At 46.7% G+C, this 22,220-nt stretch overlaps 1 protein-coding gene across 1 annotated transcript in view; it reads right to left on the reverse strand.

Annotated features, from left to right (window-relative positions):
• The window catches only part of mafb (MAF bZIP transcription factor b), a 34,758-nt gene extending 27,445 nt beyond the window's left edge, over nt 1-7,313 (reverse strand). Inside the window, exons 1-2 of the mRNA XM_029152603.3 lie at nt 5,922-7,313; nt 397-468 (exon numbers count right to left, since the gene is read on the reverse strand). Coding sequence (XP_029008436.1) covers nt 441-468; nt 5,922-6,898 — 1,005 coding nt within the window. The 5' untranslated portion in view covers nt 6,899-7,313 and the 3' untranslated portion in view covers nt 397-440. The remainder of the gene's footprint in view (nt 1-396; nt 469-5,921) is intronic.
• Between the last annotated feature and the right edge of the window lie 14,907 nt (nt 7,314-22,220).

Raw genomic sequence — 22,220 nt, forward strand, 5'->3', positions numbered from 1 at the left:
AGCTGGGTTGTCAAAGAATGCAGAGTGATAAAATGCTCCCAGGTGTGGACGGGCCCAAAACTGGGTTGCTTTTCATATACAGTACAGTACGTGCTGGTAAGTTTGACATCACACCCACGCGTGTGTCAGGTTGTGTTACTGTACGTCTTTACAACACAGGAAGCCTCTTAAGATGAAAAAAAATCAATGACGACGCTGATGCTGAGAACGTCATTAATCCACAGCATTAAAATGTAAATGAATTAACACTAAATGCTTCAATTAAGGCTACAGCGTGGTGAGAATAGAGCACCGTGATTGGATGAACCGGCAGCATGTATCAAACTTGGGATGCGGGTGACTTCATGTTACGACGTTAGCGGCGTGCTAACGCTAACGAGCGGACGGGCGAGTTACCTCAGACTCCAGGGCGATGGGACGATGGAGGTCACCGCTCTCTATCACAGATGGAGGAATTTTCTCGACGTCCTGCAAAGACAGGAAACGGGAGTGAACTTTAAAACCCAGTGAAATACCACTGCACACATAAGATAGATTAATGGTTCCAGCGTCCGCACCACAGTTTTTCACCACCGTGGTCTGGAGTTTAATGAATGACGGGCATTTTTACAGCGTGATGAACAAATGGGCAGAAAGTATTGTTAATCCCTACAAACTGGTTTAAAAAGAAATGAACACTAAAACCACTACAATAATTTGGCATTAGTAAAAAATATTACTTCATGAATGTAATCAGATAAACATTTATATTATTTCACTTCTCATCTACAGTACACACACACACACACACACACTACAATATATCAATCAATATATTTTTAAAGAATCAAAAACAAAGTTGAGCTTGTTAATATTTTATAGTTGTATAATGTTTTAAAATGATCAGCAGAAAGAAAAGAGGTGAAGGTGTTAGTCAATACTGGTAAATTGATCTTTTTAGCCAGCTGTGTGAAGTGTTCACATAGTTCATTCACACAAATTAGAAATTATACTAATAATGCTGTAAAAATGAACCCACACCTCGTTAGACACCCGGGCACAAACATATAGATAAACGCACACACGTGTGCGTTGCGTGGGAGCCAACACACAAACGCGCGTAGCTGATAGTGAGGCGAGGTCCACGTGCGGCGTGAGGGGTCAAGGCCTCGCGCTGGTACAAATGAAAGCGAGAGGGGGAGACTGTGGAGGAGCAGGTCACCTTGCCTGGCAAGGAGATCAATGTCTGCTTGACTGGGTGAGGGACAGAGAGAGAGAGAGAGAGAGAGAGCGACTGCAGGGGAGGCTGAATCACCTTTGCTTCATTGAGATGCAGGTAAAACACACAGGGGACGGGCTCCAGCTCCAACGCCCGGCGAACGGCTCCCTCTCCCCCGGTTCACTATAAACACACCACCCCACTGACTCTATGCCCTGCAACTCACCTCCCCGTCAAAGCGTCAACACAGCCGCAGCTATGTATGTCTGCGCGTCAGAATACTGTGATCACACATAACTGAACCATAATTAGCTTCCATCTACTGCCCTTTAGTTGCATTCTGAGGAGATGTCTTCAAGCAAATGCAAATCCGGCATTTGAATTCGACTGCGGCGACGCGCACAAACACTCCCTGCGCCCATATGCGCTTTTCTTTTGCGGCCGAGTGTTTACACTAATCTTAATGCAACGCGGGATTGGACTCGCACAATCACATTACTTGGTCCACATGCGTGCCCGCGTCTGCCGGGAGAGAAATCACCAGGCGGAGCCAATAAGATGCAAAGAGGGGCCGAGGAACAGACCGTCTTTACGGCCGCCGCGCTCCCACCAAAGGCTCCGCTCTGACAGGAGGGGACAAGTTAAATTATTGGGGTTTCAAATAAATGACACATAACTCAGGACAGTGTGAGAAGCGGGGGAGGGGGGGGATGCAGGAAACGCAGGTCTGGATGATGGACGGACCACAGAGGAACATAAACGCAGCTGATTTAAATCACTTTAAATGTAAATGTTTATCGCACGGAGTGATGCAGATGCAGATTGAGCGGAAGAGATTGAAATTGTTTCCTCTTTTGAATGCGAATATGTTTTTAACCCTTCGGGGGGCTCGTGGCGAGGAGCGGAGCGCTCGCTTTCACCCCCCCCCCACCTCCCTCTGCTTGTTGTGTAAGAAAATCTCTCCTGCTGCTCAAAGCTAATTTGGTGTAATACAGACGTCGTTGTTCAGAGTCTCCAGGTCTGTTTGACAAATAAACTGTTTGCTTTCTGTGTAGCTGTCAGAGAAAAATGACTGGATTTCCTTTTGATTGAGATAAACACTCGCAGCAGCGTGGCGATAACGCGTCTTCTTTCCTACAGCAAAGCTGCACAAGGTCAAATACGATTATTATTGACAAAGCGTGCACTCGTCCTTTGTCTTATTAATTCTGAGGCATTAAAGCGAAGTAGATGACGATGATTTAATGTCAATGCTGATACATTTCAATGTGATTACCCATAGTTGACCTGAAAGAAAAGAGTCCAATACTGTGACAGCGGATAACTGCATTATCTTTAATAACCTAATCATTGGACAGACTGCAAATGATCACGGTGCAGGAGTCAATATGCTGAGTTACAGCTGATGAGATGAATAATGAGGAGTGTTAGTATGTGTCTGTACACGACGCGCAAACGCATTTTTGGATATCGAGCGCAGAGGAAGCGAGGAGGAAGTGCTGAAATGTCGCTTCCTGTGCCTTCTGTCCTCCTTCGGCACAGGAAGTGAATCAGTGCTGCTGAATCCCCGGTGCCCGTTGGTGTGTCTAGAAGTCGGAGGCGTCCCGCACGCGTTTCCACGCACCCACGCTGATCTGCAACTTTCCACCGACGCCGATGAGCCGTTGCGCTCGGCAGAACTCTGCTGGTGATGGACAGGCAGCTTCAAATAACATCTACCTGACTCCCAGGGAAGAACTATGGCATGTCCAGTTCCAGGTTATAACACAAATGTAATTAAATAACACACTATATTGACCTAATCAGATAGGAGGGCCATAAATTAGTGGACACATGCTCACTAAAAGGCCCTCTCCTCTCAGCTAGGAGGCATCTCTGATCGTTTATCATCTGAAAGGAGCAGGAAGGCAGCCAGCATCTCTCTCTCTCTCGCTCTATCTCTGTCTCTCACTCACTTTTAATCACAGAGAAAATCGTTCCTCCAGGCATGAGAGGATCACGCTGCCCCATCTTGTCCCTCACTCTGGGCTTTCATGGGAGCCGGTAGCAGCCAGTTGACCGCTCGCGTGTGTGTGTGTGAGAGTGTGTGTTGCACAGGTGAGAGGGCACAGTGCTGGAATTTCCACAATGGTGCCTTCTAAAGTTTTTCCATGGACTACACACTCACACTGTCACATCTGGAAAGAAAAATCTCCACATCCACACACGTAGCACATGCAAGCTCTCAAACAGCCAAAGGTCCCGCTGTAGGAAAAGATAACAACCCCCCTACACACACACACACACACACACACACACTTCCAGCAGCTTGCATGGTGGCAGTGACCTTGCATGGCAGGCCACCCTAGACCACACACACACACACACACACACACACACACACACACACACACACACACACACACACACACACACACACAGTCGCTACAAAACCTGATTACTCCGAGGTGTTGGTTACGTTTTTTTCAGTCCTCAAAACATTTACCTGTCACAATTCAAATTTAAGAGCCTGACACCTCAGCGAAAGTGGTGAACTCGCACAGACTCTCGCGTCATTCATTATTGCAGCGTTAATCAACGAAACTAAATACGCATAATTTAGCCTGACTAGACGTGAAGTGTTCAGCTGCTGAATGCATTTACAGACACTGCGCAATCGCTGCAGTCCGTCACATTCAAATGCTTTTAAGACAAACATATTTATGGACAGAAGTTAAAGCCTCTCGTCCAGACAATGAGTGAAACTTTCTCTGTGCTCGATTTAAAATGAAACTTTGCACGGACAATATTCAACAAGTGGACAGCGAGTAAAAAGTGCAAGTTTACTCTAAAATCAATCATTAACCGAGGCGCTTTTCTGACTCCTGCAGCTCAGTTTTTGGGCCACGAGGGAAAATCCCATTAAAATAAAATACTGAACAATGTGGGCGGACTTTCTGTTGCATTAAAAGCGAAATTAAAGAGATTTTCTGTCTGTAATCGCGCAACAGGTGGAGGCCGTCCTCTTTTTATTCAGAACCGCAAAACAAAACACTTAAATAATGCGCTGCATTTCCAGATTACGAGGAATAAATTGAATTGAATTTAAGTGCTTTTAAGTCGAAGCATGAATTCATTGCATAACAACAGAAGTGAACACGAGCAGCCTGGTGCAGCATCTACTGTAGCAGCCTTTCAACCAAACCAGATGTTCACGAACAGATATTTATGTTCTATTAGCTCCTGAATAATTCCGTCACATTTTCACTTTGGATCAAGGTGAAGATTGTAAAACGGAGAGCGTGGCACCGCTTCGACATGCAAAATTAAAAAGAAAAAAATAAGGAGTGTTTTCAGAAGAATATATTTGTTTCCATTCATGAAAGTTTATTGATGAATGGTTTATTTATTAAACTCCATTCTGCCGGTTAGATGTACTGTCGAGACAATACATTTAACGTGTAGCAACACAGAGCATGTCAAAATACGTATGGTTTGCTTAATTATTCTACAAAACCGGAAGAACATTAAATTGCAATTTCAGTTAACAGATTATTTACCGAATAAGACCCACGGGGTTCGAGGTAAACTTAATTAAGTTCCTTAAATAAAAGGAAGACAAAGAAACAACGACCTGCAGAAATATATATGATCATTTGTTGCAGCAATTCTGCGTGACCAACTTTTTTTTTCCTCATTTATTTCTGGACATGCATCATTATCTGCGTCTGTTCTGTCCAAAACCTTTAATGTTCATTCCCACTTGTTGATAGAAATCTATTTAGTTCCTGGGTTTAGAAAAATGACATTTATACCCATGAACCTTCAGATGCGCATAGTCTATAAGCAGAAATCAATACAAGGGAGCCTACAAAGCTGCTTCATTCCACAGGGTCATTTTCCCCCACTGGGCTCCAAAAGAAGCAAATGCAGAATTTTAAGGTTCATGTTCGCCGTTAACTTTTATGAAAGCAAAGTGACGGATGAGCGCAGCCTACGTGTCCACACGTTACACATGATGAGGCTAAACAGTGGATTCATGGTATAATACAATCATGAGACGCAGGTTTACAACAAAAGAAAAGGACAAACGTATAAAAACACATTCCGTACATGACCAGCATGCAAGGCGGCACTGTTACAGTCTGTTTAACAGTCATTTCTCAACTTTGGCTGAAACGGAGTTTGGATGCTTTTTTTTCACAAGACAAACAGGATGAATGATATGAAAATGTGATAATTTACATCAAAATAAATTGACTTTAGACAGAAAAAAACACTAATAAATGAACACAAGCCCGTCAAAATAAAGTTGTGGTGCCTGAGAATTGTTTAATTTTACAGACCAGAATTTAGGTTGAAGGGAACAGCATGGACGAGGCGCAGCAGCGGCGATTTTATATTACACAAACATCCCATATTAACCAGAGAGCTTCAGCAAATATTTGTGGAAACTGGATTGTTGTCATAAACAGGCCTGGTGTTTATATGAATCAAATATGAATAAAATGTGCTGAAACAAAGCGAATAGGCTCGTGTTCCCTACACAAAATACCTCTAAATACAGAAATAAACGGTTTTTGCCCTTAACACCGCAGCTCCCACAACAACTTCAACACAAGCACACGCAACCTATTTTATCTGCGCACAAATGCGAAGTTTTTTTTTTTTTTGTTTTTTTTTATTATTCTCTTTCTCCGCGAGGGTCGGTTATTAAAACTTTTCAGCGCCTGCGGAGACTCACATGAAAAACTCCGGGGACGAAGGGTTGTTGTCGCTGCCGGATCCCCCGTTTTCTCTGAACCCGGTGCTGATCAGCTTCTCGTATTTCTCCTTGTAGGCGTCCCTCTCCCTGGCCAGCCGGGAGATCTCCTGCTTGAGGTGGTCCACCTGCTGCATGAGTTGCGTCTTCTCCCCCTCCAGGACGTGCCGCTGCTGGACGCGCTTGTACCGGCACGACTGGGCATAGCCTCTGTTCTTTAGCGTCCTCCTCTTCTGTTTCAGGCGGATCACCTCCTCCTTGCTGACTCCGCGCAGCTGCCGGTTCAATTCCCGCACGGACATGGTCACCAGCTGCTCGTCCGAGAAGCGCTCCTCCAGGCGCAGGTGCTGGTGGTTGCCCCCCGCGCCGCCGCCGGACTGCGCGCCGGAGGAGGGGTGGTGTGCCCCTGTGTGGTGGTGGTGGTGGTGGTGGTGGTGGTGGTGTGGGGCGCCGTTCTGCGCCGCGGCTGCGGCGATGACCGCCGACACCACCGCGGCCGCCGATCCCATCTCCTCCCCGGGCATGGCGCCCCCCGCGCCGGCCGCGCCGCCGAACTGCTGCCCTCTGGCATAGCCGTCGAAGGTCTGGAGCTGGTGACTGCTGCTGATCAGCGCCTCTACGGCGTCCTCCGGGCTAAAGCCCAGAGCCTCGGGGTTCAACTGCTGTTGGTACCCGGTCATCCAGTAGAAATCCTCCAAGTGGGCTTTCTGCTCGCTCCCTGATCCCGGACTGGGCGCCGAGAAGCTTGGAGAGGGGGGAACCGAGCTGCAAGGCGTGCTCATCGGGGTGGAAGACAGGGATCCCCCGGCGACCAGGCGGCTGCACTGGCTGATGCTGCGATCGGGCTCCACCGGCTCCTTTTTCACTTCAAACTTCATCAGATCGAAGTCATTAACATATTCCATGGCCAGGGGACTGGTGGGCAGGTCGGAGTTGCTCATTGCCAGCTCTGATGCCATCCTCTTGCTGTTGACAGTCCTCCAAAGGGGGTGAGGAGCACCTGTCAAAGTGGGCTGCTGAGACACGCACTGAGCCAGCTTGATTTATTTATTTATTTTCTTCAAAACCGGAGGAAAAAGTGGATTTTCTCGCACTAATTGCGCGGCGCGGGTCTTTTGGTTTTGTGAGTCGATAAGTTTTTTTTTCTTCAGCCTGTGTTGCACAGACGCATTGGAGCTGCGCTGTTTCCTCCCTCTCTCCCCAGCGTGCGGGTGTCTGAGCGCCGCTCTCTCTGTTTCTACCATTTAACACTTCATGGCTCCTTTTAGGATTAGTGCGCCAATTTGAGGAGGTTCACGTACGTGTCCCGAGCAAACAGTTGCCTCGTGGAGAACGGGGAAAAAAACTCCACCCAAGGATTGATAGGTTTTTTTTTTCAAGGGATCAGTCAGCCGACGAGTTAAAAAGCATTGCTTAGTTTTATAGGCGCCCTGACGTCAGGACTGAAATATGAAATTGACCGAGACTCAGCCAATGAGCGGCTCAGCCTCGGGACGTAATTAGCATAACGGCACAGAAAACAAAGTTTGGAAGCGAAATGTCCAAACCCATCAACAGACCGACGTATGAACCTCAATATTCGCTCTTTTGTGGCTGCGCACGGAAATAAAGCGACCTTAGTAAAACTGACTCACACGACGGTCTCAGATGTAAAAAAACGTTTTTATTGCCGATTGTCGCACGTTTAGACCTGAAATCACAATTCATGTTTAATAACTAAATCACCACTTAATGACATTTAAATGGGTAAAGTCGTATTTGTTACTAAACGTGCTCGATTCGAGCGTTTTATGGCGATTAGTCGCACGTTCGTCCTGCTCTCGTGCAGCGTGTGTTCAGTCAGATCGAGCACAGCTTTATTATATTTGACTAATTATAGACAGGTTTCTAATTAACGACTCGTATTTATCTTAAAGCCATTATCAGGCAATAAAACAACCATGTTCTCTAATCCACTGTATTACATCATTGCATTTCGATACACGAAACAGACAAGGAAGCAGTGAAAAAATACTGTCTATATAAAATATAACAGAGAAAATAGGTTAAAGGAGATCGGTGCGCGAGGAAAGCGAAAGTATTTGAAGACAGCGTGGCACGAGACTGGTTCGGTGACATCGTTGGAAAACCCAATGTCGCCACCTTTCGGTACGATACGGTAGTTCACACTGAACAAACATTTCAGCTTCTGACGGTGATTTTATTTTACTTATTTGAAGTAGAACCTCTCGGCTATTTCTTCGGAACTTAAACTTGTTAACAAGGCAAAGCAACTGGAAGGAAACAAGAGTTTAAATTGTTCGAATCAAAGGCAAATAAAACAACAACAGAACTCCACCTGAGTTCTTCTGGAGTCTCCCTCCTGTGTAATGATCACACATCATGTTTCTTCCTCCGTGTAACCCCCCCCCCCCCCCCCCCCCCCCTCTCTCTCCTAGGGCACCATCCTCATGAATGGTGGCATAAGAACAAACAATAAAAAGGGCTATACACAGAGGACAGGAGAGTAAATAAGCGCACTCTCTGTGGAACATGTCACATGAGGAAGCTTCACGAAACTACAAAGCCGCCAGCAGATAATCCAACTCCCAGGTGTCCCAGCACATGTAAATATTCTCCTGGTGCCTGTGACTGTTCACGGGGACTTAACATTAAACAGGAAGGATAAACATCGTGTTTTATTCATTAGAACGCACAACGGAGGCTCCTCTGATGCTCCCGAATAAATATTAAAGAGATGATGAGTCCCGTCTGATGTTACTGCGCTGTGGCTGTGCGGACTGGCCGTAGTGTCGAGTGAATGAAGAAAAACACTTAAATCATCAGGCTACTTAAATAATGTCAGTGCAGGAAGTCGTTATATTTTATTTGCCAACCAGTTACTGTATAATGACACAAAATACATTTATGCAAATGAAACCTCACATGGCAGACAACAAAGTTTGAAAAATGATGTAAATGAGTTTATTGCTCCTCAAATTTAAATGTTCCTTGTGGTATGAAAACCAAAAAAAGAACAAAAGCTTGTCATTGGACGAAGACGCCTCTGTGAGGTCATGTGACTCCACTGTAGACCTGCGAGCGTCCACGTGAACCGTCCCGCCGCTGTTAGCTGCACGCGAAGCCCAGCTACAGTCAGAGTTAATGAGACGCCGTCTGACCTTTTCCCGGTTCACCCCAGGAGGACGCTGATGGATCCCGGCTGCACGAGGGCCGGTGCTGCCGGACCTCCCTCTGATTTACTGGCGCGGCGACTTTACTAATTGTTACATCTATTAAAGGCGTCCTCATTACGGCCGTGAGTTACGCGCCGCGTTGCGACACGCCTCACTTTTATTTCCCGCGCGCTAACCTTTCGCTCGCCTCTGGGGTTCGTTGAAGTCGCGCGCGTACAGAGGATGCAAATCGTGTTTGCTTTGTTGTCGCGCAGTTATTTTTAGTTGTATATATTTCTACAAGCATATAGAAATATATGACAAACCTTGGTGTCTGTAATGTTCTAATGTGGAATCTGGAGTGATGAGAGGAAACTCGCTGTGTGTACGTGTGTGTGGCGTGTATTTCGTAACACTGTTCACGCTAGTTTAAAATAGGTCTGCAGAAAATAACCGTGTTGAACAGACAGTAACTCACCGGAAACGCCAGAAATGAAACTAAAGGATTTCTGCATTACCAAGATTATGCCTTCTAATCATTCATTACATTCCCAATGGGAGGTAGGCTTCATATTCATTCCCAATCCCCGTTTAATGCCATATATTAAACTCTGGTGGTACTTCACATGGTGGACAAGCAGACGAGTGGGCTCAGTGGGCTCATCTGAGCCTCATTTAATTAGCAGGACAGAAAATGAAATGTTTCGTGGGGTCTTAACTAACTGTTCCATCTTTTGTAATAGAATAAGGAGCGGTGAGAAGCTATTACGAGGAGGAGCGTGAGGAACGGCGCCACGCTGTCTCCTGCCAGTGTTTTATAGGGAGGATAAAGGAAAGCATATTAAGATAATACGCTTCCACATCACAGCACCGAAGAATCGCGTTCGCCGAGTGTTCGACGGATCACGTTACCCAGTGGCTGCGCTCATCAGAAACGCACGGGCTTTTCAGCCGGAGTCGGATGCTTGAACTGTCTGAGTGTCAACGGGACAAACTGGGCGAAGGATCAGGAAGCAAGGCTTCAACAAGTGAACGCGCCTTAACTGCAAACATACTGTAGACACGAAGAATCAGGAAACACAGAAACATGAGAAATAAGACGAGCAAATACACAGTTCGTATTCAAAAAAATGATTGGCTGCTCTTCATTAAAAACATCTCTCTCTCTCTCTCTCTCTCTCCCTCTCTGTCTGCCAGAAGGATGCTTCAACCTGATAATTGGCCACAGTGAGCAGACTTGCATGTGTCAAACTCTCCTCATCACATCTGCTTATTGTCCCTCACAGCGGGTGGACATCACAGGATTTGTCTGAGCGGTCTCATCTGCTCGGGGTTTCTGCGCAACTGCTGCCGGATTTTAAATTTAGCTCAAAACGATGATCTCTGGTGTTACGAGGTAGCGCCATGAAGTTACTCGTCACTCTCGCGTCGGTGCAGTCTGCGAGTTAATGATTTCGGGGCTTTTATTCCACCAAAGGAGTTAAATTGGACGTTCTGTACTGTAACAGGAAGCCGCTAATTGTCGGCTCCAGGTTCATAAATGTAATTATGTTTACACACACAAACACACAAAAAAATTAAGTGTGAATTATATGGAACCTGAGCTCATCTCCTCTCATTAGACACACACTGCTACATTATTGGCCTCATTAGCTATCCCCACCGTGCATCACCCAGCATGTGGAGGAGCAGGTTGGAGAAGGCAACGCTGGCAAACAACAAAAACAAGGTACAAACTAGTGGCTTCAGAGTTTTTAATTCTGGGCGTTTTCTCTTTTTAGGGCTGTAGCATAAAGAAGCGTGACTCTCGGCGTGACCGGCGTGATGATTCATGTTGCAGGTGGAGGTTGTGACTGGTTGTGGATGTGGCCACTGCATGTAGAGCCACGCGCTCCGCTCCACCGCAGACCGTTATTAATGTCTGCAGTTCACTCTGTGCTGTTACTAATGCAGCTCATATACATAAGGGAGGTTCCCAATTAGTCAGTCGATACTGTGCCATCACGGAGATGAGGTTCAAGGGCTGCTCCTGCTCGGTCTCCTTCACCGCCTCCTCCTCCTCCAGCGTTGAGATCGTGCCTGAGCCACAGTGTAAAATCACAACCAGACAAATGCACTTTAAACTGGATTAATTCATCAGGAGGAGGAGGTTATGTTTATTCAAATATCGTCAAAATAATGTTCCGAGTGACAAATGAAACATCTGTGGGCTCCAATGTTTCACTTAAACAAATCAGATGCTTTGTTACCGTGGTAACACATCACGTATGGTCCAAATGACCCAGGAGCTCCTCTGAAGTCCTTCCACACATGCTCTCATAGTCCATCCCTGTCAAGACACTATAAGATTTGGCCAAAGGAGAGATGGCAATGCAAGCACCTCTGTGCGCAGAGTGATTTAGGATTATTGTAGATGAATGAAAATATTAATTTTTACCACCCAGCGATAATCCCCTCATCTATTTCCAAGAAATTAAAGAGTCATTTGCCTGCAGAGGAGTATTTGAGAGAGCAGGCACACTAAAGTCACATCCCTCTGCATTATTCTGCACTCAGTCAGAGGGGACGATGCAGAGACAATACAGGCCACAGGACACCAGAGCCTCATACAACAATCCTTTACGCCGGGACCAGATTAATGCCAGGAGACAAATGCACATCCACGGGGATGTTCGCTTCTCCGGAGGACAGCGAGGGAGGAGAGCGGAGGCAAAGGAGGCTGATCGCTACCGGGCCGAGGGACGAGTGCAGCCGGATGATGAACAGGCTTCACGTGACGGCCGGACTTTTGATTATGGCAATATTGAGTGTGGAAATGAGATGTTTATCAGATGTGGTTTTGAGGGAGAGACAGGAGGAGCGAGGGAGCGGTGGAAGGGCTGTGATAAGCGTTAATCTGGCTGCTAAATGGAGGGTTTGACATGTTGTGTCTGTCTGGGAGAACCCAGCGGGAGACATCGCGTCTTCATCTCCCCTCTGATCGGGCGCACAATTAACGCGCTGCGGCGAAGGAGAGGGAGGAAAGAGGCGGCGGAAGCGTTCGGAGGGAGGCCGGCTGAAAAAAGAGAGATCCCGACAGTGACGCGTTATTTCGAGGTTATGACAGTAAGAAGGAGCGAGATGAAGTAGAGAGGAAAGTATCTTTAAGCTTTTCCTAAAAATGCACAAACAGACTTAGTAAGAGTTAGTCATGGTTCTTTGCGCACTCACAGTAGATTTGGATGCTTATACAGGAGCAGAGACACCCTTCCTGTTGCTTATCCGCTTCCTGAGCCTCAATTTGTATTGAAATCCCTCACAGGCAATTATCCATATGCGAATGGTGTACTTACTCTGAGCTTATATAGAAGTTTCTTTCTCGGTAAGCCGCACCATTTTCATTTTAAAACTCTGATTACAATTTCCGAATTTATTCCTGTGAGAAATGGCAAAAACCGGATGCTCATAGTTAACACGGAGCATAAAATCCTGCTGGACCTCGAGCCGCCTGTGTAATTTGAAAGATTGAATAATCTCTCCCTGGCACGAGGTTGAAAATCCCTCTGCGAGAAAAGAGACGTGGGCCGCGGTTGGCATCTTTGTGGTCAGGGAGACATTTTGTTGAGTAAAGTGTTGGCAGGCAGGCATGCATGCAGGCGGAGGAGGAACCCCCCGCCACCGCTCAGCCCCCCTCACCCACCCCCCTCACCCACCACTCAGGCTGTCAGGAGTGTCATATATCTGGGGGATATCTGAGGGCGAGGGAGATCGCAGCCCAATTACGGTCTGATAACTAATCAATAGGCCGCTTATTCCTACAGCAGGAAGTAAAGGAATGGACCCCTGGGACACGTAGTTCAGATTACTCTCCCCTCAACATGGGGCAGCCACTAATGATGAGAGGAAAAACGAAGTGGATGAGGGCAGACAAAGGGGAAAAAATTAAGAAAAAGGGGGAGGAAAAGCTGCAGTGTGGGGGACAGACATAAATGGAGACAGGCGTCCCATCTAATTTAGAGGAGCGCCTGTTGTGCTGAGCACGTGACGTGCAGTCATTTGGTATTTGAGAGGCGTAATTCACCGGCATTACCCTCAGACGCGAACAGCAGCCACGTTAGGATCTGATAAAAGCGTGGCCTCGTGCCGTCAATCAAGCAGCCCCACGCGAACAAATGCACAGAGAGGGGGAATCTCTGGGTTTACAGTAGTTACAGTAGCCATTCGCGGATTCTGCTTCCAAACAAATCGGCCCTTAATGCTTGAAGGGTCCGTTTTCCGTGGGACACGGGGACTATTCGTCCTCATTTCTCCTGACAGGCCATTCGTTTCGCCGCTGCTCTGTCACTGTCGCCCTCATGAAGAAATATGGCAGCAGCCACTGCCCCCAACCCCCCCCCCCCCCCCCCCCCCCCCACACACACACACACACACACCCTCTGCCCTTAGCTGACGACCTGCCCGGACCCCCCTGCATCCTCGGGCACCTCGTCCAACCTGGCAACGCAGCGCTCCCATCGCTCATCGAGCGATCGGCCGCTTCTCATTCAAAGCCGGGCTCGCGGGAGAAAGCGCCCCACGACAGGTGTTTCGCGGTGTAAAGTTTATGTGTGATCTGTCGGCACGGAAGCATTTTACGATGAGCCTATAGAAGAATGGAAAGTGGGCCCGTGTTTACTGTGTAGCGGCTGTTTAATCAGTAGAATGGTCGCGCAGGCTGTCAGACAGAAGGCATCAATGAAAGACGAAAGCCGAAACCATCACCATTAACACTGATCAGGTTTCTCCCAATCTGCTTGTTTATCCTGCTTTCTCCTGAGATCAGTACAAAGCTACTTTACAGCCTCTTAAGCCCGACTTGTTTCTTTGAGACAATACACACAAAACACCAAACGCTCCTCAATGACTTTAGCGATTAGACGCGAGCAGTTGTTTTGAGCAGCTAAAACGAGACGGAGCGAGTGAGGCACTCCTCCACACAAGTTCTCCTCCAAACCCGGCGCGCTCGGCACCGGGACATCGGCCAGACCCAAACTTTTCCACTCAGAAGAACAATGCCACGCTCCCCCCAAATCGATTGGTAATACGTCTCATCCCATTGATGCCATCTCTAATCCATTCTGGGCTCCTTTGCAAGATGGAGATGGAGAGGCAGAGCGAGAGGTATGGCGAGAGAGAGAGAGAGAGAGAGAGAGAGAGAGAGAGAGAGAGAGAGAGAGAGAGAGGAGGCATAAATACCGGCTGAGTGGCGATGTATTCTGAGGAATTTGTGTTGTGTTGTGTGTTTTTTTTTTTTACACTCTCCCCCTCTTCTGCGATGGGGCTGTGTCGCTAAGCTCTTTAGTCCGCGTGGCTAATGAAATAGGGTTGGCAGGATTACACAGGGCTAAAGCACTGTGGCTGGTGAGCCTTGGAGAAACTGCTGTAGCTCTGCCAAGCGCGAGAGAGGGAGGCGCGGGAGAGGAGGAGCGGGAGACGCCGAGAACAGGGGGGGGGGGGCGAGAGAGAGATGGGAGGTTAATTGTGGAAAGGAAAACTCCTGGCAATAAAAGGCCATTATCACAGCTGTCGGGTCTCGTTCTGGATTGTTTTTTAGACATTTGCCGCAATAATGTAAAAGCAGTTATCCTGCGAGCGCGTTGAACCCTGCGCTCCCCGGAGGCGCCTCACTTTTAGGGTGGCCAACTGCTGGCAGAGCGAGAAAATAGAGTGAGAAGGAAGATAGCTCACACTCGGCTTCTAATAGCTATAAAAGCGGCAGAAGGTTTTTAACTAGTCGTAAAAATCAGTGGCGGGAACAGGACAATATTAATTAGATTAGTGCACTCATGGTCCTGTGATCGTCTCTTCTGCCTCTGTGATTCAGAGACGGACTTAGATCATTTCGTCAAATGATGTGCTGAGGATTCAATTAAAGCCTGTTGTTAGGTGCTGCTTTCATTTGTTTGGAGACAAACAAAACCCATCCAATAACCTGTTAATGTAAAAATAATAACTGTGTCCTATGACCTTAATCAGTGTTTCACCCGCTGAAGCTCCGTCCACTTCCACCCTCTGTTGAAGCAGGCACTCATTTTTCCCTGAACCCCGTCTCACTTCCCACCGCTTCCTCATCTTCCCTCCTCTTGTCACATTGCAGGAATAAATCTGTTTCTGAACATAATGGAGCCCTCCACGGGGGGAGGGGCCTCGGTTTAGTATTCCTCTCTCTGATTGGACGCTCCGCTTGATGTCGTATATGATGATAAATCTTGCCCAGGTGTCACCTCCTCGGCAGCAGGTGAGGATTGATGGGATACAGGAGGACGATCCATCATCCCGGGCATGTGGCACGCTATCGGAATTTGGGAAATCTGTTCCCAATCAGGGTCCCGCAGCACTTGGTGGGGCTCACGGTGCTGTTTGGGATTTGTTACTGGAAATCAATGGCGAGCACTCAAGGTCAGTGTACTGTTAGAAAACTCCTTAAACTCTGACAGATAGATCCCGCTACTCTTTGTCTGTCTCTCTCACTTTATCCACGGGCCAATGCGAGGAGACACTGACAACCCCCCCACCCCCAAGTCAAGAGAAAGGTGGTGTTTAGGTGGATGTCATGCTGGCTGTCTGGTGTAATTTGCAACATAGCCCTTCTCTGGGTGGAGCCAGCGAGTGCCAATCTGGGGCTGAGGCTGGGACTGGGGTTGGGGCCGGGGAGTATTGGAGATCTAATAAAAGCCCGGGGCGCCTGCCTGGCTCCTTATTCTTATAGATTACCTGTAAGTCACCTTGTCCCTGCTACTGTAAGGGTTGGGAGTTAAGCTGCATAAAGGCAGACATTCACCCTCACCCCCTTCACTGGCTGAAAGTCAATTCAAACTGCACATCGTACGAGGGGCAAACTTTGTTACGGACCCGCTGCGACTCAGGGATTCAGCGTCCGGTCAAACTGCAGGTCCCGGCACCAACATGGGCTCGGGTTCTGGTCTTAGAAGGTCTTTTAGACTTGTTGTCATATCAGTATCGTGCAGCACAGAATAAACCAGCTGTATTTTTAATTTTAGAGACATTCATTATTACATATGATTTCTTATCTTAGTAACTTAGTGGGGTATGGAATCGCCATATTTATTAGAATTATATACTTACAAACGGTAAGTTTATACACTTATGTGTGTTTCTGTACATCCAGAAGGTCCCTCTGTGCAGCTCCCCCCGCACCGTAGCTATCTGTCTCCTTGTGCTGACCTCATTACCCGTCTGGAGGTCAGCGGCGGTGGAGGCCACAGACCTAACCAACTGTGTTTCTGGTCCTGAACACACTAAGCTCATATCTCCTCTCTCACCTTTTACCTTTCATTCCTCCTCCTTCCTTTATCAGCATTCAACTGTACAGAGCATTTCATCTGTCTTGTGAGCCTGAGACCATTCTGCCGTTGCCTCCACTCGACTTCCAGTTGTGCGTTTGCCACCCTCGTTCCCAAGGTGACCCCGCCTCCCAATCCCCGCTATCGGTCAGACTGGAGCCTCTATTAATCCTACTTCATTTGTCCTGCCTCTCCCCTCCACTTTGGGAGGAATTTATGACAGTACCTTAAATGCTAATGGAGTCTAATCTGTGGCGAGCGAGGCTCTTTTCTAAAGACTCCTATCATTCTTTGTGCCACGTGCATACAATGAATCCACACACACACAGTGTCAGAGCCAGACTGGTATTAAGAGAAAGTTCCCTCAGTGAAAAGACAGCACATGTCCATTCAAATGTATTTCCATCCAGGAAATCGTGTCCTTTTATAGAATTGTAACAAAAAATTAAATATATATATATATATATTTGCCTTGGTGAAGGTTCAAAAGATGAATCCACTATCAAAGTTCAATGACTCAGAGTGAGAGTCTCTGTAGTGAGATTAATTTTGGCCTGAGGTGCTTTGACTGTGACTGAGAGTGTGTCTGTGCTGCCGTCTGTCTGGCTCCCTGCGTCTGTCTGTCAGCGCCACTATTAACATGGAAACTAAAACCAGTTGAAAATAAGTGCTTCCTTTTGGAAGCGTGTGTTTATAAGAGAGAGGATAAAACTGGACAATTTTCTGCCTCACTAGTTTATTCAATGCCGGGGTAAAATAATGCACATTTTAAATGGATGTAATTACTAGTTATCACTGGCAGTCACTGTGAGTCACTTTGTGCTGGAATAGAGTGAAGGGACCAGTGGTTCCTCTTCACCACTGGCTGCTGTACAGTAAACCACACACAATGGCCAATGGCCCGGGAGGAGGACACTGAGAAGCAGGATCCTGGTGAAGACGGAAGAATGAGAAGACTTGATGCTGGGGATGAACTCAACACAAGCTACAGAGCAAAATACTGCATTTGTGATCCCAATGGAAATATTCACTAATTAGTGAAACTACAGGCTTTGACAGTGTGTCTAAATAACATTTTCATTGGTCCTAATCTACACACACACACACACACACACACACACACACACACACACACACACACACACACACACACACACACACACATCCTTGTACTTCCATGGAGGTGAGGACCTCCATTGACATAATGCCTTCCCCAACCCCCTACCCAACTCTAACCATCACAACTAAAGGCAGACGTCTAACCTTTGCTCTGATCTGAACCAAAACTCAATTCTAACCTTAGCCCTAAAGTCAAATCAATCAAAAATATTAACCTTCAAACAGGCCTTCAAAGAAGTGAGGACCGGCAAATGCAAAGCTTATAAAAAGGACACATAATAAAAGTTCTAACTTATATGAATGAACTTAAATCCTCTTAACACACACTAACATTTGTTTGGACTTCCTCTATTATAAATGGCGTTACTAGATGTGTGTGCACTGTTTTCTTTATTTAGACGTACAGACAAATCAACCTCAACAATCAAGTTCGTATAATTGCACGTATAATATCAATGGAGCTGCATGACTGTGGAATGCACTGAGGCATGTGTGAGGGCATTGGCAAGTGCAGGTGTGTGTGTGTGTGTGTGTGTGTGTGTGTGTGTGTGTGTGTGTGTGTGTGTGTGTGTGTGTGTGTGTGTGTGCGTGTGTGTGTGTGTGTGTGTGTGTGCGTGTGTGTGTGTGTGTGCACGTGTTAATTCTCTGCTGGTCACTGGAGTAAGCTACGCAAGAGAAGGCAAAGCTGTGATTGCATTGAGCACTGTGCTGCGACCAGCAGACTTAATGCCAGCCCCACTGGGCTGAGATCAGCTATTAAGATAAACCGGACCAACTTAGTTTAATTCCTGCGCAGAATTACGCTCAGACCTGGCCTGTATTTGCATTCATGGAAATTTCATTAAAAGACTAATTTTGGCAAAGATTTAAGGTTCTCTTGTTATTTCTGAGGGCAGAACATTGGCATTTGCATGAATGCATTATGTATGAGGAGCGCTGACATAAAACAGTTTAGGAAGATACACACCTTTTATTTCAAGCCATTTTATTTTATTTATGCGAGAGAAGACTGAGCGGGGGTCCGACCCCGGATCGGGCCACATTTAACCCAAACCGCGTCAGCCGCGCTCCCTTTGCGGTCGCGACCTCTTTGGAAAAGCCCGTGTGTGGCGCCGTTGTTAGTCCATTTATCTGAATGTGAACTGAAGCATCCGGCAGCTCCGGTGAAGCAGCCAGAACTCAGCGAGGCTTCAATAATCAGACAGTAACAAAACTGGTCATCGCATGGTTAAAACGCGGGCCTGACAGTGAGCTATTGTTTCCGGGAGCCGCGGCTACCCATAAGGCAGTTCTATTCTCATAATCACCACACATAATGGATGATGTGGGTCAGCGTGGAGGTGGGGTATTTTTCATGCTCACTTTTAGCCAGCCAGCCTATTCTTTTATAGAACCTCTTCATGAGTGCGTTGGAGCATTTGTGAGCGCTGGTTTAACCTTGGTTCGACTTGTTTACCTGAAAGCAGAGGTCGCACTGCGGGGTTGTGGGTGTTTTACCAGGCTCTGCAACACAGTCGCACAAATGGTGTAGAGAAAAGAGAAAAACATGTTGGAAGTGGAAAGAATCTTGACAATGAGGTTTTTGGAGGGGTCATTTACAGTATGTGAAACATGGACTATTGTGAGACTTCATTTTCTTGACTTGTGGTTTCACAGCAAGCGTCTTCATGTCTAACAGAGTTATGACACTGGCAGATGTGAGCGCATTTGTCACATGCGGTGTCTCCTGCTCACGCGTTTACACGCAGAACAAGAGCAGCCTCCCGCTCCTTAAATCCACACTGTAACGCTGTCAGGGGCTTTAGTGAACATGTTTACAGTGCTCCACAGCCAGTGATCATGAAGTAGCCTCTTCTCCCTCCAGCTCCATCTCAACCACCTTAAACTTTAATAGTGGACAGTTAAATATTAATAACTGATATCAGTGGGGGCTGCTTTACTGTTTTTGGCAGCAGTGCAACATTAGCCAGGCTGAGCAGCATAACTACTGAACCGCTGCTGCAGAACGGCCTGAGCGCACGCACGCACAAACACGCACACACGGGCACAGCGGCGTCTGCATCAGAGACTCACACAAATCCTATTCATAGTCACTGCTTGGCTAGCGCTCAGCCAGACCCACTCCTGAGGTAACCCTTAAACATGTTCACTCCTTTAGATTTAATAATTTAGGTTACTGGGACCTGTTTCTCGCTATTTATGTGTGTAAACAGATTTATGTCTCCACAAATAAAAGAGCTGCCCACACACACACACACACACACACACACACACACACACACACACACACACACACACACAAAGCTGGACCTAAGCTCTTGCACTGCATAACAGCCCCACAGGGTTTTTTCTACACCTACGACAACTGGCCCAAACTAATAATGAGCTGATATTTCTGATTATCATTTCTGATGATTTTTGTTCTAAATGTTCAGCAACAATTTAAACATTATTTGAAATCAGCTGCAAATAAATAGTTTCGGGTTAAATATTTACTGTCTGATTAGTTCAGTAAAACTATTGTTTGATCTGAACAAAGACGTGTTCACAGATGAGGGAGACTGGAAGTGACGTGAAGGAGAAGCTGATTTTGCTTGTTTACCGTATTTGCAGGTCGACCCTCGTATCGCACGTCTGTGCTTCACGCTCGTGGTCCCTAAAACAGCTTTCAGGCACTCTGTCACGTCCCATCTTCGCATCCAGCGCTCAGGTGCTCGCTCTGCGCGTCTTTAGCCAAACGTGCGCGGCCTCCGCAGGTCGGCGGGCGTCACACGCTGCCTCCTGGCGCCCGCGGGGCCTCAGGTTGCAGGACCTCCACCAGCTTCACCATCAGCAGAAACACAACTTTTCTGCCTTAAGGATATTCTAAACCAGGCCAGTCTTCAATCACAATTAGCTTAATTAGGAGAGAAACGGAAACTCAGCGTTTGCGTTGCTGGAGAAAGTCAAGCAAGGTTTAAATCAAAATTTCAGCTGCATGCCCAAACCTGTGGTGTGTTCAAGCAATCAGCAGAAAACAAACTCATTAACAGCACTTTGATGTGAGTCCTGCTTCTATGGATAAGTGCCATCATGAAGCTACTGTCACTGTACCTGATGTGAAAAATATTGTAATATATTAGAAAATTTTTGAGTTTGGGAATAAATTGTTCTGGTGTATTGTTTCACAAATTCCAAAGCGAAAGTGAGGAAAAACCAAGAATAAATATTCTCCTTGTATTCCCGCTGAGAGTTTGACTATTTATGTTTTATCTACGGAAGCGACTCATCCAGCCGGCGCAGAAGAGCCGCAGTCAGCGCTTCTGGCCCGACGCGGTTCCCCCTGTTCTTGTTTTCTCCCTCTCTCTGTCTCGCTCGCCCTCTCGTCTTCCGTGGCGCTCTGCGTTTCCCCGAAGAATCAGACGGTTCGAGGAGTGAAGGGAGCACACGCGCTGTAATCCTTTATTTGCTTGATGAACATATTTGTTTACTCTGGGGTGCTCACTCTTAGCAGTAATTACAGTCTCCTATCTCGGCCACTAATTACGGGTTTTGTAGTACAATCAAGGTCTTCTGATCAAGGTGTGGTGAAAAAAACGTCTTCATTTAACCCCCTTCCTGTTGTGTGGTGTTAGTTTTACTCAACCTATTTCAGAGACACCAGACCCGTGTCCTGCTAATGCTAATGCGGCTGTTGATCCAACTTTGTTGACTGGTAGCGAGCTGTGATGAGGCTCCGACTCGCTGCTTGTAAGCCCGTTGTCATCCAGAGGTCATTGTGGAGGAGAGCTCATCGGGCCGGCACCGGCCCCTGCTGCGCTGCCAAGACGAGAGCAGGAGCGCTGCTAATCTGAGAATTGGGGGGCGGAGGGGGATTAGGCTGCGCTGTTATTGTCTGTTTGATGAAGGATTAAATTTGGTTAATCCAGACCTTCATATGGGATTCCTCATTTAAGATAGCGGCGCGGTTCCATCACACAGCTTAAGCGAGCCTCTCTCACCCGCTCCCACTGTCTCTCGCCCCACTTTCTCATCCCAATCAATATTTATTGTGTGCTCCATCCTTCCCCGTTTGTCTTTGCACATGCTCTACCTGTTCACCCGTGGCTGTGATAAGGAATAGCGTGTTTTAAAATTAAGGAAAGATTCCATTTGTCAGGAGCAGGTAATGAAAACATTTCAATTTGAACCTGAAGCCTTGCATCAGTAATAGAGTGATTAAAGTGAAAGTTTCTGTTTCCACAAGGACAAGACGATGCTGCTCACTTTGTGTTTGTCAACTGTTTGAAAGAAATATCCACAATGCAAACATGCAGATTCAGCTTCAATACAAGGTGGAGTCTGTGTCTGTGCTAAATTCCTGAGATGAAATATTGACATTGTTTTTCCTGCTCATGACACGGATTGATGCTTGTGAATAAATTATGTCGTCAAATATTCATGATTTAAATGTGATTTTCCATGTGCGCGCGTAGGTGAAGCCACTCTCTGGAGGACGCATAAAAGGAAAATAACTATATTCTAAGTGCCATTTTGCTGCATCATCACTGTCCTCACTGATGTGTTCAGTTTTATTGTACTTTTTGTTCAGTCAATACAAAAAGAAAGTGGTTTTTAGATCGCTCGCCACTTGCCAATACAAAAGCACAACCATAAAAGTATATGATGTAATTGATTCGTAGTGAAAATAAATTCCACGGTTTTAT

The sequence above is a fragment of the Betta splendens genome, chromosome 6 (assembly GCF_900634795.4).
Source record: "Betta splendens chromosome 6, fBetSpl5.4, whole genome shotgun sequence".
In the NCBI taxonomy this organism is placed as follows: domain Eukaryota; kingdom Metazoa; phylum Chordata; class Actinopteri; order Anabantiformes; family Osphronemidae; genus Betta; species Betta splendens.